Source organism: Pseudophryne corroboree, chromosome 4, assembly GCF_028390025.1.
Source record: "Pseudophryne corroboree isolate aPseCor3 chromosome 4, aPseCor3.hap2, whole genome shotgun sequence".
In the NCBI taxonomy this organism is placed as follows: Eukaryota; Metazoa; Chordata; class Amphibia; order Anura; family Myobatrachidae; genus Pseudophryne; species Pseudophryne corroboree.
In genome coordinates, this window is record NC_086447.1 from 445,524,991 (window position 1) to 445,542,899 (window position 17,909).

The 17,909-nt window shown below is 48.6% G+C and overlaps 1 protein-coding gene across 4 annotated transcripts in view; it reads right to left on the reverse strand.

Annotated features, from left to right (window-relative positions):
• The window catches only part of ORC3 (origin recognition complex subunit 3), a 234,743-nt gene that overhangs the window by 65,624 nt on the left and 151,210 nt on the right, over nt 1–17,909 (reverse strand). For all 4 annotated transcript variants that reach the window (XM_063916932.1, XM_063916929.1, XM_063916930.1 and 1 more), the window contains exon 10: nt 11,736–11,849. In XM_063916932.1, the coding sequence (XP_063773002.1) occupies nt 11,736–11,849 (114 nt within the window). The remainder of the gene's footprint in view (nt 1–11,735; nt 11,850–17,909) is intronic.

Below are 17,909 nucleotides of genomic sequence, written 5' to 3' on the forward strand. Positions count from 1 at the left end.
TCGGAATGAGGGCCCATGTGCACTGCAGGGGAGGCAGATATAACATGTGCAGAAAGAATTAGATTTGGGTGGGTTATTTTATTTCTGTGCAGGGTAAATACTGGCTGCTTTATTTTTACACTGCAAATTAGATTGCAGATTGAACACACCCCACCCAAATCTTACTCTCTCTGCACATGTTATATCTGCCTCCAGAGCCGGATTAAGGCCCCGGGAGGCCTGGGGCACTAAAGAGCAGGGGGCCCCCATGGACTAAAATAAATAAATAAAATATATATATATATATATATATATATATATCCACATCGCTCTAAGAATCCCTCCTCCTTCAGTTCAGCGTGCGGCGCGCCAATGACTGAGTCGCAGGCTTGCTGAGCCGGACAGCAATTGGACAGCTGAGCCGTCGCTCAGCTGCCCTGACTACAGCTGTTAGAGCACTCTTCTTAGAGCTGTAGTCAGCGCAGCTGAGCGACGGCTCAGCTGTCTAATTGCTGTCCGGCTCAGCAAGCCTGCGGCTCAGTCATTGGCGTGCCGCACGCTGAACTGAAGGAGGAGGAGGGACAGGGCAGCCAGAGGTGGATTTAGATCTCAGGGGGCCCTAAGCAAGACACCTATTTGGGGCCCTTTTCCTCAATCCATAGCACTATAGTTACGTTTCTGATTTATGCCCCTTACATTACTTGTCAGCGGTGTGTGTGTCGATCTCTTCAGCTATTACTATGTAATAATATAGTGCAGTTGTAAAGCACAATATAATATGCTGGCGCTGTATAAGAATGGGATGCGGGACCTCCTAACAGGTGACGGGGTACATTTTCAAGATGTTTTATTTTTTTATTAAGGTTTAAGATTATCATCTCTTAATTAATTTAGTCTATTTTTTTTAACCTTTTTCACATTGTTGCAACTGAATGCCCAAATCTGTGTCACACATCTGCAAAACTAACCAGCAAAATGTATCCTTTTCTGTGTCACTGGGGCAGCTGAATAGCACCTAGAGGTATTTGAATATGCAGAGCTGGGCTGTTATCTCACTAACAGGCTTCATTCTCTCTGTTATCAGCCCTGTTTAGCCCTAGCTAACTCTTAAAGTGACGGTAGCCTTTTATCCCCCCCCCCCTGCTCAAATGTAGCAGGCAGGCCCCTGTCCAGTCAGTGTATGCTGCCATACCACCTGTCACACATTCCCACTCACCCCTCACTGTCACACATTCCTACTCAACGCTACATGTACTCACTCACTGCCACACATGCCCACTTGCCGCTCACCGTCAAATATACACACTCACCGCTCACCATCACACGTACCCACTAATCACTGTCACACATACCCACTCACTGTAAACACATACCCACTCACCGCCACACGTACCCACTCGCCGCTCACTGTCACACATACCCACTTCACCTCTCACTGTCACACATACCCACTCACTGTAGCATATTCCTATTCACACCTCATTGTAACACATTCCCACTCACTCCCAGACCCCAGGATAACCAGTCACACATTAGTATCCTCCCTCCAATGCCACAAATGCCCCCTCTGCCCATCTATACTGCATCAGGGCATCTCTCCACCTCCCTCTCACCTTTAACAAGTAGGACAGTGCGGCACCTTCACTACTGTATGTCAAAAGCGCTCTTTCTGCTACAGTCTGCTTCCGGACACAAAGCCATCAGGTCCCACTCCCAGGCTCCCGCCTCCCAGCAGTGGCAGTTGCAGCGTGCCCCGACCAGCTCCTCTCTGACTGCGTGTGACGTCACATTAAACAGGAAGGAGTCAGGACAGGACACAAGCGAGTGCTGGAGGAGCAGGTCACTGGCAGCTGTCTAAACATCCACTTTGGATGCCTTGCGGTAAATCCGCCTCTGAGGGCAGCGGGGAGCCGGGGCTCGTGAGCGCAGCACCGCAGATCGGATTGAAGAGAGATCCGATCTGTGGTGTGGCAGGGGGCCCTTTTGGAAAGGGGGGCCCGGGATACGTATCCCCGGGACCCCCCCCCCCCCCCCCTTAATCCGGCTCTGTCTGCCTCCCCTGCAGTGCACATGGTTTTGCTCAACTGCTAAAAAATTTCCTGCTGCGATCAACTTGGAATTACCCCCAATATTTGATTTCCCTTGTAGAAAGAATGTCATGAGTGTGTTCGGATATTAAATCTGCAAAATGTGACTAATTCGCAGAGTCAAAAATGTAGATGACATTTTGTTAAACATATTGATTCTATCATGTCTTTATCTCCAGTAGTTTATTTGTTCTATGGTTTACTTTCAGAGTACATTGAGACATTAAACTGTATACATTGCAATGAAAAAAATTGGGAAAATAGTGGTGTTATAAAACAGTACACTGACAGCGGCATCCCATCTATTATAATCCCGACAGCCCCCCCCCCATTTAGCCCCCCAACCCTCATCTTTCCCCTACCCTAACCATCCCTTGTGTGTGCCTAACCCGACCCCTCCCCGGTGGTACCTAACCCTAACCCCCCCCCCCCTTCCCTGGTCCCTAACTCTAAGCCTAACCCCCCTTCTGCTGCCTCAACCTAACCCCCTCCTCCCGCGGCATGACTGCAGCGTATCCCGATGTCACGACGTTCAGGATGCCGGCTGTCTGTATTTTGACATTTCGCGTCTGTATACGGACGCCGGGATTGTGTCCTCCCTCCGGATCCCGGTGTCGGTATATCGACCGCCATGATCCTGTTCGTCGGTAAGCTAACTGCTTCCCATTATTATCTATTGTTTATTAAACTATATTATACTTTGGGAACCAGAAGCGCTTTAAGAGAGGAGGGGGCCCATGTGCAGTCTCCAATTGGCCCCCCTCAACTCCAGCCGTGCAGTAGACTCTGGCATTGTCTGCATGCGCATGTCTCCGTGAATATGGCACCTGCACTGCGCTCCTGGGGACATCTACATTGCGCAAGCAAGAATCACCGGAAAATAGCCACTGAAGCCAATTTTCGAATGATATTCGCCGCTCTGCAGCCAGCACCGAGCCGACAGAGATGTGAGTATAATGAAATGGGTGCAAGGTGTGCGGTATGTGGGCCCCCCCTGAACCCAGGGGCCCGTGTGCACTGAAAACCTTGCTCTCATTATAGCTACACCAGTGTTGGGAACACTATGGGCCTAATTCAGATCTGATCGCAGCAGCAAATTTTTTAGCAAATGGACAAAACCATGTGCCCTGCAGGTGAGGCAGATATAACATGTGCAGAGAGAGTTAGATTTGGGTGGGTTATTTTGTTTCTGTGCAGGGTATATACTGGCTGCTTTATTTTTACACTGCAATTTAGATTTCAGTTTGAACACACCCCATCCAAATCTAACTCTCTCTGCACATGTTATATCTGCCCCCCTGCAGTGCACATGATTTTGCCCATTTGCTAACAAAATTCCTGCTGCGATCAGTTCTAAATTAGGCCCTATGGGGGTCATTCAGAGTTGATTGCAGCAGCAAATTTGTTAGCAGTTGGGCAAAACCATGGCCCTCTTTCCGAGTTGATCGCTCGCTAGCTACTTTTAGCAGCCGTGCAAATGCGTAGTCGACACCCACGGGGGAGTGCATTTTTGCTTTGCAAGAGTGCGAACACCTGTTCAGCCGAGCGGTACAAAAACATTTTGTGCAAAACAAGACCAGCCCTGTAGTTATTTATTCTGTGTGATGTTTGCTGCGACGAAGGTCCCGAAATTGACGTCAGATACCTGCCCTGCAAACGCCTGGACACACCTGCGTTTTACCAAACACTCCCAGAAAACGGTCAGTTGACACCCATAAACTCCCACTTCCTGTCACTCTCCTTGTGATCAGCTGTGCGAATGGAATCGTCACTAGAAGCAGTGCAAAACAACAATGCTCTTTGTCCCCCCGTACGCCGCGCGTGCGCATTGCTGCCCATACGCATGCGTAGTTTTGCAGTTTTTTTAAAATGATCGCTATGCAGCAGATATAACATATCAAAGTATATATATATATATATATATATATATATAGGCTTCTTATCTATGAAATGTGCCTCCACCCAGACTAAGTGTTTAATTAGGGCCTGCCTGGGTAAACCCTACCTATGTAGTGTACCTTTACTGTAAAGTGTTTGTATTGCGGAAACCTTAGCAATTTACCTTTTACCTGTTCTTCTTTTCTCTTTCAGGACTTCAGGAAGTTTCAACCAACATCAACCACGGTAAGTACATTAGTTGTAGTTTTAATATACTAACTCTATACATTTAATGTCAAAACATTTGGAATAGCTTTACATGAGTGAGCCATTAATTTCTTTACTACACTCTAATATGTTCTCTAAATTTCTATACATACAATTGTGCATGCAAGTACAAAAAACTTTTATAATGAGTCACCTGGGTACTCTTTAATCTAAAAATATGTGCAGTTGGGGCCCAATACAATAGTTGTAATCCAATTCATATGAGTGATGATGCTTTTCCTTTACTTTAGATCTGAAATCAGTCTCTCCAGCTAAGCATTAGTGCCGATACATTTCTCCTTCCTCTGTCTGAAGTAGTAGTGTATATTACTTTGTATCCAGTGCTGTGCAAAAATGATACTTCCCTCTGAATTGTATCTTTTAGTGGACACAGTGTAAGCCTCCTAACTGCCAGCAACCCTCCAGTAGGAATGTGAAAGTTTCTGCTATCTCCTTTGATATTAAGTATATATATATTAAGATATATTAAGATATAAATAAATATATAGTCTTTAAGTGTGTCCAAGTATTATTCCTTTACGGTAACTCATTTTTATTAATTAGTATTACTCTTAAGCTGGTGCAGTTTCATCACCCTTATGTATATAAATATACATAATTACTATCTCCATCTCCTTAGCGAAAAAAGTGTCTTACTCAGCTCCTGCTAATTGGTCTATTGTTTTTTGTGGTCTCTTTGTTGATCTATCTATCCAGTGCGGGATGGAATATAACTGTATATGTTACAGAAGTTGTGCAAGCTGTAAATATATTATTTATTTTACTTGTAGTATTAACCGCCACTATACTTTAGTAATGCGTCTATGATATACCCCTCGTATATATCTCAGTTCATAGTCTCTAGTCTCTTAGGGGTACTATTAGAGCCATGTTAATCATCTCAGGCTTTTCTATTGGCTCTTGCAGTGGTGCTTTTAAATATTAAGGCTTCCTACTTATAACAGCTGCCTGCACAGGATTTCCATCATGTAATGTATACCGCATATAATAATATACCCCTTATAAATATCTCAGTTCATAGTCCGTAGTCTTTTAGGGGTTAAATTAGAGCCCTTTTAATCATCTCAGGCTTTTCTATTGGTGCTTGCGGTGCTGCTTTTAAATATTAAGGCAGTACTTTTCTACTTATAACAGCTGCCTGCATAAGATTTCCATCATATAATGTTCTTCAGTTATATGTATAACAATACAGGCTTGACTACTCTAGACTTGGTACTGGCTATTGCCACCTTGAGTTATTATTGGCTAACCTCAGGTTAATTAAGGCAAAGTGCCTATTTCAGCTTGTGGTGTGGTGTGTAGTGTAAATAATTTAGTTGTCCCTTACACCTCTCTTGCTGCGTTGCAGTAGCTGTGGAGTGCTCCCTCGACTCCTCCCCTGGCTCTCTGATAAGGTTGTAGTAGATGGCTGCGCTTCTGCTGCTGACAGCTCCGCTATACTACTTTGTCCGGCCACTGGCCACACCGGACCAGCTCAGCTTCTACTAGCTCCCGCTTCAGCTGCTTCCCGTCGCTCTACCCCACTGGCCGCTCTGGTGGGCTGCAGGCTCAAAGCTCCCAATTCATCTTGCCTCAGCAAGCATCTATCAAGGGAGCGGCACCTCTCACTCCGCCAGCCATCCCGTCTCAGGTATGCCTAGCAGAGGCGTCGAAACTGGGAGGGCAAGGGGGCAGATCACCTCCCCCCCTCCCCAAACATAGAGAGGCGCCGATGGTGTACAGGAAGAGCGATGTGCGGTCAGGTGAAAGACCGCACATTACATCCTCCGCTCCATGCAGTCAATGCCCCAAGCCCGGCGCTAACCCCTCAGCAAGGTCTGCAAAGCAGGGAGGCGCCGGGTCAGAGATACGCTCTCCCCGCTCTGCGACATTGCTGATATGTGCTGCCGGCTGCCTCTGACAGGCAGCAGCGGCGCCGGCAGCATGAAAAGCGGCTCCCCCCTCCTTACTGAGTGAGCCGCACAGTCTCTGTCTCCGCTCCAGCCCCAGGCGCACTGCAGCGAGCTGTCTGGCTGCCTGTTCCGCTGTCAGTGCTCCACGTCAGGTGGTATGGCTATGAAAGCCACCTGACGCGGAGCACTGACAGCTGAAACGGCAGTGGCCCGCCGATCATAGCTCCAAGCACTGGAAGCTGCTGCGGGTGACATCCGGGACTTAGCCGTGCTCATACAAACAGGCATACACACGGCCGGCCAGAGATATAAGTGGTATGGGATTTGAAGTTTATGTTTTACTGCTCAGAGCAGTAAAATATAAACTACAAATCCCATGATGCATTGCTCCCCTTACAACGGACTGCACATGGATTATCCCTGGAGGCTTCTCAGTAAGGACGCTACCCATCCAGCCCAGGGAGCCAGATATGGGGACTACTGCCTGAACCCTCAAAACGCCGGCAAAGTGAGTAACCACAGGTGGCAGTTAGGAGAACACCAGCTGGAATATCCTTCAATCCCCTTTGCTTTATTGGCTCCTCCCCATTCCTGTGCCTTGGACAACATTAAACATATTGGTTTAAATCTAAATTCAAGTAGACTAAAGTATCCTGCCCCTCCACTTACCCTAACCCTTTCCTCCCACAGCCTAACCCTAACTATCCCCCTACAGACTAACCTTAACTGCCCCCTACACAGCCTAACCCTAACCATCCCTCCACAGCCTAACCCTAACTGCCCCCCCTCCGCATCCTAACCTTAACTATCCTGCCCCCCAGCTTAACCCTGAACGCCCCTCCCCGCCACAGCCTGACCCTGACCATCCCGCTCCTAATAAAGCAATTTTTATAGACCCCTTCCCTCACTCTCCCTGTAAGTCCACCCTCAGTGCCCCTGTCCTCACTCTCCCTGTAACTCCCCCCTAAGTGCCCCTGCCTTCACCCTCCATTTAACACCCCATCAGCGTCCATGCCCTCACCCTCCCTGTAACTCTCCGTCAGCGTCCTTGCCCTCACCCTCCATGTAACTTCCCGTCAGCGTCCCTGCCCTCACCTCCATGTAGCTCCCACCTCAGTGCCCCTGCCCTCACCCTCCATGTAGCTTCTACCTCCCCCCTCAGCATCCCTACTATCACCCTCCCTGTAACCCCCACTCAGGGTCCCAGCCCTTACCCTCCCTGTAACTCCCTCCTCAGCGTCCATGCCCTCACCCTCCATGTAACTTCCCGTCAGCGTCCCTGTCCTCACCCTCCATGTAACTACCCATCAGCGTCCCTGTCCTCACCCTCCATGTAACTTCCCGTCAGCGTCCCTGCCCTCACCCTCCATGTAGCTCCCACCTCAGTGCCCCTGCCCTCACCCTCCATGTAGCTTCTACCTCCCCCCTCAGCATCCCTACTCTCACCCTCCCTGTAACCCCCACTCAGGGTCCCAGCCCTTACCCTCCCTGTAACTCCCCTGTCAGCGCCAGTGCCCTCACCCTCCCTCTAACTCCACCCTCAGGGCCCCTGCCCTCACCCTCCCTGTACTCCCCCCCCCCCCCCCCCCCCCCAGTGCCCCTTCCCTCAACCTCCCTGTAACTCCCCCCTCAGTGTTCCTCACACTCCTTCTAACTCCCTGTCAGCATCCATGCCCTCCCTCACCCTCCCTGTAACTCCCGCGGCCACTAATATCAGTCACCTCGACGCCAGCACTGCACTGGTCACTGCTAGTGCTTGATCTACTCTCCCTGCTACATGGGGTACGTGGAGGGAAACTAGAGGTACATGGGAGAGCTGAAGTGCTAATTTTGCTGTTCTGTGTTCAGATAGTCGCCACCTCCAGGGGTATATTTGCCGTGCAAGTGTGCGATAGCATACTGCGATTGTGTACGTCGAGCTGCTCAAATCCACTAAAATCCACTTTGTGCAGTCTGTGCGCAGCCCAGGACTTACTCCTCCAGTGCGATCATATCAGGCTGATCGGGGCCAGAGCTGACATCACCCTGAAAATGCTTGGACACGCCTGCGTTTTTCCAAACATTCCCAGTAAACGGTCAGTTACCACCCACAAACGGCTTCCTCCTGTCAATGACCTTGTGAACGCCCATGCGAACTGATTTTTTGCACCATCCCTTCGCTGACCAGCGATGGCCTTTGTTGATGTCCGATGCGCGTGCGCATTGCGGTGCATGCGCAGTTAGTACCTAATCGCCTGCTGTGCAAAAACGTACAGCAGCGATCAGATCTGACCCCCTATGGGGTATATTCAATAAGAGTCTGGTCCATTCCGATATGCAGTTGTCTGATTTACCTGACAACCCCTATTCAAAGAGCGGCCAAATCCGACTGTCGGATTTGGCCGCTCCCGGTGTCTTGTCCTGCCGCTGCCGGGTGCGCTGACAGCAGTGGCGGTGGGAGCTGTCAGCGGCGTCGGAAAGGGAGGGGGGGGGGGGGAGAGCTGTCAGCGGCTGCCGTGATAGAGAAATCTGCGGCGGTGGGGGCAGCAGCGGGAGAGCAGCGGAGGAGAGGAGATAGAGAGAAGGAGACGGGGCGAGCAGCGGCTGCATCAGCGGAGGCTCACGGCGGCGTCCACCTGGCTCCAGCAAGCGGGACCTCGCTTGCTGGAGCCAGGTGGACACTGACGCTGGGTTCCTGCTCTCCCCGCTGCAGCGCTGCTCCGACCTTCTCCTGCTCTCAGATCCCTCATCTCAATCCGACTTTTTTTAAAGTCGGATTGAGATTGTCGGAAACGGGGCTAAAACCTGTCGGGTTTGGCCCCGCTTCCGACAATGCACGCTGATCGGCAGCTGAAGCCACCAATCAGCATGCATTCTGACAGCATTTCGACAAGTCGGTTTTCCCGATTTGTCGGAATAAACGGGGCCCTAATGAATAGGTCGGAACACCTTCCAACCTAAAGCTGTCGGAAGCTGCCGTATTTCCGACAAGACGCCAGCTTCCGACAGTTATTGAATATACCCCTTAGTGTGTATCTGGCCTTCTCAATGTATTTCATGTGGATCTGGCTTTTAGCGATTCAGCAATTTAGGGGCGCCAAAAAGAGATTATATCTTGCCCCCCCCCAACCTAAAAACGTTCTGATGCCCCTGATGCCTAGTGTCGGTATGCTACCCGTCCCAGCCGCGCCGCTGTATGTTTACAGCATACAGTTCTTGTCAGCGGCGCACTGGAGACCGAGGGCATACACTAACTAGGGGAACAGCAGACTACCTGTCTGCCGGCTGGGAGCGTCTTTTATACGCTCTCCTTACCGGCGGGCGGGTCCCCTTCTGCACACGGCACCACTTACCACCGGCCGCGCGGATCCTCTCCGCTACACACAGCCTCCAACTCTTACCGGCGCGCGGGTCCCTCTCCTCTGCACACGACCCCAACCACGGGGACCCCCCTTCTCAGAACGGCGGCAGCAGCAGCATTAATATTAACTTTCAGCACTCTCCCTTTCTTATTTTCTAATGTGTACAAAAAACGCACCTCCCCTCCATTGTACCATCACAACCCCTCTTTCTATTCCACAACAACTCGCTTCTACACCCACAAATAAATTTATACACATATATATTATTTCATATATATATATATATACACAGTTCATTATCATATATACATTACTATATACATAAATAGATGCATTTTATCCGTATATATACTTTTTAACAAAGAAATATATAAACTAATCATATTAATTGATTCTCCCATATTTGCCTTTACATATTCATAGGCTTAAATTAATATTAGGCTACAACATGTGCACAGAGAGTTAGATTTGGGTGGCTTATTTTGTTTCTGTGCAGGGTAAATACTGGCTGCTTTATTTTTACACTGCAAATTAGATTGCAGATTGAACACACCCCACCCAAATCTAACTCTCTCTGCACATGTTATATCTGCCCCCCTTCCTGCAGTGCACATGGTTTTGCCCAACTGCTAATAAATTTGCTGCTGCGATCAACTCTGAATTACCCCCTATATACTATTCTGCGCCATGGGTCTGAAGTATTGTCGATACTATTATTTATTGTATACATTATTTTAAAGCTGTGCTAGATGAGAAGTACTTATACTCTTCAGAGACAATGTGATCCCAGTGTCAGAATACGCGGCAATTTGTCTCTACTTCAATGTTTACACACTGGGAGGCAGTTTGTTTGTAAACTACCCTGTTTCCACTTTCTATACTAAAATCACAGAATACACTGTGGTCTGGTGATACCGATCTTGAGCATACAGTATGTGCACACAAAAAAGGGGAAGAAGTTATATCCAGATTTGTCCTGACACTATTACTGCAGTCGTGTCAACATTCCTACTGGGTGTGCCAGGCCCTGAGTGACACTACACTACTTGAGCCAAGCGTCTTTTTTATCATAATGCTTTACAACAAAACCTATATATCTGTGTATGACGGAGTCTGAATCTGTATACAAAGCAGTGACGGCTTCTTACCTGTATGACCAGGCATATTATCTGCCACTGACCTCCTTTCCAGCCTACTGCTGGATTGATCACTGTGATTGATCACTGGGAGACGTGTCTTAACTCTGCCAGCAGCAGGGCGGAGCTTAAGTCCAAGGGTGGGGATTAAGTCTGGCGCAACTAGGAAATGGCCTGGCTTCTACAAACTGCATCGGCTGCAGCCCGTAAAGGCCAGAAAGAGCTACCATATTAGCAGGGGAGTGGCTTCCCATGGGAAGTGCCCTCTCTGCTACTGCAGTCCAGACTGACAGTGCCAGGGGGAGAAAATGCCTCCTCCTGGGACTGCCAGTCTGGCTGTGATTAGCAGGGAGTGCTTTCTGTGGGAAGTCACTGCAACAGGTTCGGTATGACTTACTGGCGGCCAGTTTGCGAGCACAAAAGAGTCCCTTTGTGGGCTAGGTGGCTTGCGTCCTGGCCAAACAGTTTTCGTGTCCTGTATGGCAAGTATTCCGGCTGCTGGCATTGCCAGCTGTCGGGATTCCGGCATCGGTATCCTGAACGCCGGGATCCCGACAGCCAGTAAATTAAACGTGTACCACTGCAACTTTTAGGAAGTCCCTACTGGTGGCAGATTTTACCGGGGTGGACCAATGATGCTACTATGATGCAGCAGTCACAGCTTTTTTTCACACCAAGTTCCATTGTGCTTTGTACAGAGATTCAGACTTCGTCGCACAAAGATATAAATGCGTTGTATATCAAATTAATCAGTGCAGTCTCGTGAAGCAGTTTTGTCGCATCACACTGCAATTAAGATGCACGTCATTTGAAAAAAAATACAAAAAAAGATATTCTGCGTGGCTCGCTCACGCCAGGCATCATAAGCTGTATGGCGTATTGAGTCTAGATGTATGAGGACACATCTGTGTAATCATTTCTTATGCAAACTGTTAACAATTAGCTTCTGATTTTCTTATAAAATTCATAAAAATCGGGATCTCATTACCATATATTCTAGGCTAAAAGCCTTTAGTCTCATTGTCCGATCCTTTCACACACCCGACCCCTCCACCCAAAATAACCTATACACCATGCTGGGAGTGGAAAAAATGCACAAATGACTGTATAACCTCTATAACAAATTCGCCTTACCTGAAGACCTTTGATGAAGTTCTGCACAGAAAAATCATGGTACAAAAATATAGTGATGAGGACCTGCAGTACTTTACCACTGAGCTTAATTGGAAACTGGTTGGAGAGAAGCAGCTGGAATGGAAATTGTGGTTAGGTATATTTAAATATACAGTAGTAGGTTTAGCCATCTGACTATGATGTGTTGCTCCCTGTTCCTTGCATGCACTTGTCTTTGATAAATAAAACAGAGCAAACCAATACACTTTGATGATTTACACCTGGAAAGTACATTGCATCATTAGGGCTCTATTCATATGAATAAGTCAAAATGCTTTTCGTTAGCACATATTCAGGCAGGGTCATCTCACTGACAGATGAAACGTTATTCTGCCCAATTCCTGCTTATATATAATGGGGGGGGAGACAGATTTATTATGGGGGTTATAGGAGACAGCGAGATATATATGGGGACAAGAGAAACATATTTGGGTTTAGAAAGGTGTATAAGTCAAGTATCATTATAATAAGATTTTACTTACCGATAAATCTATTTCTCGGAGTCCGTAGTGGATGCTGGGGTTCCTGAAAGGACCATGGGGAATAGCGGCTCCGCAGGAGACAGGGCACAAAAAGTAAAGCTTTTCCAGATCAGGTGGTGTGCACTGGCTCCTCCCCCTATGACCCTCCTCCAGACTCCAGTTAGGTACTGTGCCCGGACGAGCGTACACAATAAGGGAGGATTTTGAATCCCGGGTAAGACTCATACCAGCCACACCAATCACACCGTACAACTTGTGATCTAAACCCAGTTAACAGTATGATAACAGCGGAGCCTCTGAAAGATGGCTTCCTTCAACAATAACCCGAATTAGTTAACAATAACTATGTACAATTACTGCAGATAATCCGCACTTGGGATGGGCGCCCAGCATCCACTACGGACTCCGAGAAATAGATTTATCGGTAAGTAAAATCTTATTTTCTCTATCGTCCTAGTGGATGCTGGGGTTCCTGAAAGGACCATGGGGATTATACCAAAGCTCCCAAACGGGCGGGAGAGTGCGGATGACTCTGCAGCACCGAATGAGAGAACTCCAGGTCCTCCTTAGCCAGAGTATCAAATTTGTAAAATTTTACAAACGTGTTCTCCCCTGACCACGTAGCTGCTCGGCAAAGTTGTAATGCCGAGACCCCTCGGGCAGCCGCCCAAGATGAGCCCACCTTCCCTGTGGAGTGGGCCTTTACAGATTTAGGCTGTGGCAGGCCTGCCACAGAATGTGCAAGTTGGATTGTGCTACAGATCCAACAAGCAATCGTCTGCTTAGACGCAGGAGCACCCATCTTGTTGGGTGCATACAATATAAACAACGAGTCAGATTTTCTGACTCCAGCTGTCCTTGCAATATATATTTTTAATGCTCTGACAACGTCCAGTAACTTGGAGTCCTCCAAGTCACTTGTAGCCGCAGGCACTACAATAGGCTGGTTCAGATGAAATGCTGACACCACCTTAGGGAGAAAATGCGGACGAGTCCGCAGTTCTGCCCTGTCCGAATGGAAAATCAGATATGGGCTTTTGTAAGATAAAGCTGCCAGTTCTGACACTCTCCTGGCCGAAGCCAGGGCTAGAAGCATGGTCACTTTCCATGTGAGATATTTCAAATCCACCTTCTTTAGTGGTTCAAACCAATGAGATTTTAGAAAGTCCAAAACCACATTGAGATCCCACGGTGCCACTGGAGGCACCACAGGAGGCTGTATATGTAGCACTCCCTTAACAAAGGTCTGGACTTCAGGGACTGAAGCCAATTCTTTTTGAAAGAAAATCGACAGGGCCGAAATTTGAACCTTAATAGATCCCAATTTGAGACCCATAGACAATCCTGATTGCAGGAAATGTAGGAATCGACCCAGTTGAAATTCCTCCGTCGGAGCACTCCGATCTTCGCACCACGCAACATATTTTCGCCAAATTCGGTGATAATGTTGCACGGTTACTTCCGTCCTTGCTTTAATCAAAGTAGGAATGACTTCTTCCGGCATGCCTTTTTCCTTTAGGATCCGGCGTTCAACCGCCATGCCGTCAAACGCAGCCGCGGTAAGTCTTGAAACAGACAGGGACCCTGCTGAAGCAAGTCCCTCCTTAGAGGTAGAGGCCACGGATCTTCCGTGATCATCTCTTGAAGTTCCGGGTACCAAGTCCTTCTTGGCCTATCCGGAACCACTAGTATCGTCCTTACGCCTCTTTGCCGTATAATTCTCAATACTTTTGGTATGAGAGGCAGAGGAGGAAACACATACACCGACTGGTACACCCAAGGCGTTACCAGCGCGTCCACAGCTATTGCCTGCGGATCTCTTGACCTGGCGCAATACCTGTCCAGTTTTTTGTTGAGGCGAGACGCCATCATGTCCACCATTGGTCTTTCCCAACGGGTTACCAGCAAGTGGAAGACTTCTGGATGAAGTCCCCACTCTCCCGGGTGAAGATCGTGTCTGCTGAGGAAGTCTGCTTCCCAGTTGTCCACTCCCGGGATGAACACTGCTGACAGTGCTATCACATGATTCTCTGCCCAGCGAAGAATCCTTGCAGCTTCTGCCATTGCACTCCTGCTTCTTGTGCCGCCCTGTCTGTTCACATGGGCGACTGCCGTGATGTTGTCCGACTGGATCAACACCGGTTTTCCCTGAAGCAGAGGTTCTGCCTGGCTTAGAGCATTGTATATTGCTCTTAGTTCCAGAATGTTTATGTGAAGAGACGTTTCCAGGCTCGTCCATACTCCCTGGAAGTTTCTTCCTTGTGTGACTGCTCCCCAGCCTCTCAGGCTGGCGTCCGTGGTCACCAGGATCCAATCCTGTATGCCGAATCTGCGGCCCTCCAATAGATGAGCACTCTGCAACCACCACAGAAGAGACACCCTTGTCCTTTGCGTGGAATCTGCCGAATGGAATTGCTTCGTAAGAAGCCACCATTTTTCCCAGGACTCTTGTGCATTGATGTACAGACACCTTTCCTGGTTTTAGGAGGTTCCTGACAAGCTCGGATAACTCCTTGGCTTTTTCCTCCGGGAGAAAAACCTTTTTCTGAACCGTGTCCAGAATCATCCCTAGGAACAGCAGACGAGTTGTCGGCATTAACTGGGATTTTGGAATATTCAGAATCCACCCGTGCTGTTTTAGCACTTCTTGCGACAGTGCTAATCCCATCTCTAGCTGTTCTCTGGACCTTGCCCTTATTAGGAGATCGTCCAAGTATGGGATAATTAATATGCCTTTTCTTCGAAGAAGAATCATCATCTCGGCCATTACCTTTGTAAAGACCCGAGGTGCCGTGGACAATCCGAACGGCAGCGTCTGAAACTGATAGTGACAGTTTTGTACAATGAACCTGAGGTACCCCTGGTGTGAGGGGTAAATTGGAACGTGGAGATACGCATCCTTGATGTCCAAGGATACCATAAAGTCCCCCTCTTCCAGGTTCGCTATCACTGCTCTGAGTGACTCCATCTTGAACTTGAACTTCTTTATGTACAGGTTCAAGGACTTCAGATTTAGAATAGGCCTTACCGAGCCATCCGGCTTCGGTACCACAAAAAGAGTGGAATAATACCCCTTCCCTTGTTGTAGAAGAGGTACCTTGACTATCACCTGCTGAGAGTACAGCTTGTGAATGGCTTCCAAAACCGTCTCCCTTTCGGAGGGGGACGTTGGTAAAGCAGACTTCAGGAAACGGCGAGGTGGATCTGTCTCTAATTCCAACCTGTACCCCTGAGATATTATCTGCAGGATCCAGGGATCTACCTGCGAGTGAGCCCACTGCGCGCTGTAATTTTTTGAGACGACCACCCACCGTCCCCGAGTCCGCTTGAGAAGCCCCAGCGTCATGCTGAGGCTTTTGTAGAAGCCGGGGAAGGCTTCTGTTCCTGGGAAGGAGCTGCCTGTTGCTGTCTCTTCCCTCGACCTCTGCCTCGTGGCAGATATGAATAGCCCTTTGCTCTCTTATTTTTAAAGGAACGAAAGGGCTGCGGTTGAAAAGTCGGTGCCTTTTTCTGTTGGGGAGTGACTTGAGGTAGAAAGGTGGATTTCCCGGCTGTAGCCGTGGCCACCAAATCTGATAGACCGACTCCAAATAACTCCTCCCCTTTATACGGCAAAACTTCCATATGTCGTTTTGAATCCGCATCGCCTGTCCACTGTCGCGTCCATAAAGCTCTTCTGGCCGAAATGGACATAGCACTTACCCGTGATGCCAGTGTGCAGATATCCCTCTGTGCATCACGCATATAAAGAAATGCATCCTTTATTTGTTCTAACGACAGTAAAATATTGTCCCTGTCCAGGGTATCAATATTTTCAATCAGGGACTCTGACCAAACTACCCCAGCACTGCACATCCAGGCAGTCGCTATAGCTGGTCGTAGTATAACACCTGCATGTGTGTATATACTTTTTTGGATATTTTCCATCCTCCTATCTGATGGATCTTTAAGTGCGGCCGTCTCAGGAGAGGGTAACGCCACTTGCTTAGATAAGCGTGTTAGCGCCTTGTCCACCCTAGGAGGTGTTTCCCAGCGCTCCCTAACCTCTGGCGGGAAAGGGTATAATGCCAATAATTTCTTTGAAATTATCAGCTTTTTATCAGGGGCAACCCACGCTTCATTACACACGTCATTTAATTCTTCTGATTCAGGAAAAACTATAGGTAGTTTTTTCACACCCCACATAATACCCTGTTTAGTGGTACCTGTAGTATCAGCTAAATGTAACGCCTCCTTCATTGCCAAAATCATATAACGTGTGGCCCTACTAGAAAATACGGTTGATTCGTCACCGTCACCACTGGAGTCAGTGCCTGTGTCTGGGTCTGTGTCGACCGACTGAGGCAAAGGGCGTTTCACAGCCCCTGACGGTGTTTGAGTCGCCTGGACAGGCACTAATTGATTGTCCGGCCGTCTCATGTCGTCAAACGACTGCTTTAGCGTGTTGACACTATCCCGTAGTTCCATAAATAAAGGCATCCATTCTGGTGTCGACTCCCTAGGGGGTGACATCCTCATATTTGGCAATTGCTCCGCCTCCACACCAATATCGTCCTCATACATGTCGACACACACGTACCGACACACAGCAGACACACAGGGAATGCTCCTAACGAAGACAGGACCCACTAGCCCTTTGGGGAGACAGAGGGAGAGTTTGCCAGCACACACCAAAAGCGCTATATATAACAGGGATAGCCTTATAATAAGTGCTCCCTTATAGCTGCTTTATATATATCAAAATATCGCCATAAATTTGCCCCCCCTCTCTGTTTTACCCTGTTTCTGTAGTGCAGTGCAGGGGAGAGACCTGGGAGCCGTCCTGACCAGCGGAGCTGTGAGAGGAAATGGCGCCGTGTGCTGAGGAGATAGGCCCCGCCCCTTTTCCGGCGGGCTCGTCTCCCGCTATTTAGTGAATCCAGGCAGGGGTTAAATATCTCCATATAGCCTCTGGGGGCTATATGTGAGGTATTTTTAGCCTTTATATAGGTTACATTTGCCTCCCAGGGCGCCCCCCCCCCCAGCGCCCTGCACCCTCAGTGACTGCGTGTGAAGTGTGCTGAGAGGAAAATGGCGCACAGCTGCAGTGCTGTGCGCTACCTTTAGAAGACTGCAGGAGTCTTCAGCCGCCGATTCTGGACCTCTTCTGACTTCAGCATCTGCAAGGGGGCCGGCGGCGCGGCTCCGGTGACCATCCAGGCTGTACCTGTGATCGTCCCTCTGGAGCTGATGTCCAGTAGCCAAGAAGCCAATCCATCCTGCACGCAGGTGAGTTCACTTCTTCTCCCCTCAGTCCCTCGTTGCAGTGATCCTGTTGCCAGCAGGACTCACTGTAAAATAAAAAACCTAAGCTAAACTTTTTCTAAGCAGCTCTTTAGGAGAGCCACCTAGATTGCACCCTTCTCGGCCGGGCACAAAAATCTAACAGGAGTCTGGAGGAGGGTCATAGGGGGAGGAGCCAGTGCACACCACCTGATCTGGAAAAGCTTTACTTTTTGTGCCCTGTCTCCTGCGGAGCCGCTATTCCCCATGGTCCTTTCAGGAACCCCAGCATCCACTAGGACGATAGAGAAAATATATTACATCTGGACACTGAACAGGGGGAGGAGGCAGGAAGAGATTAATCTGCACTGCTCTTCTTCCACAATGGGGC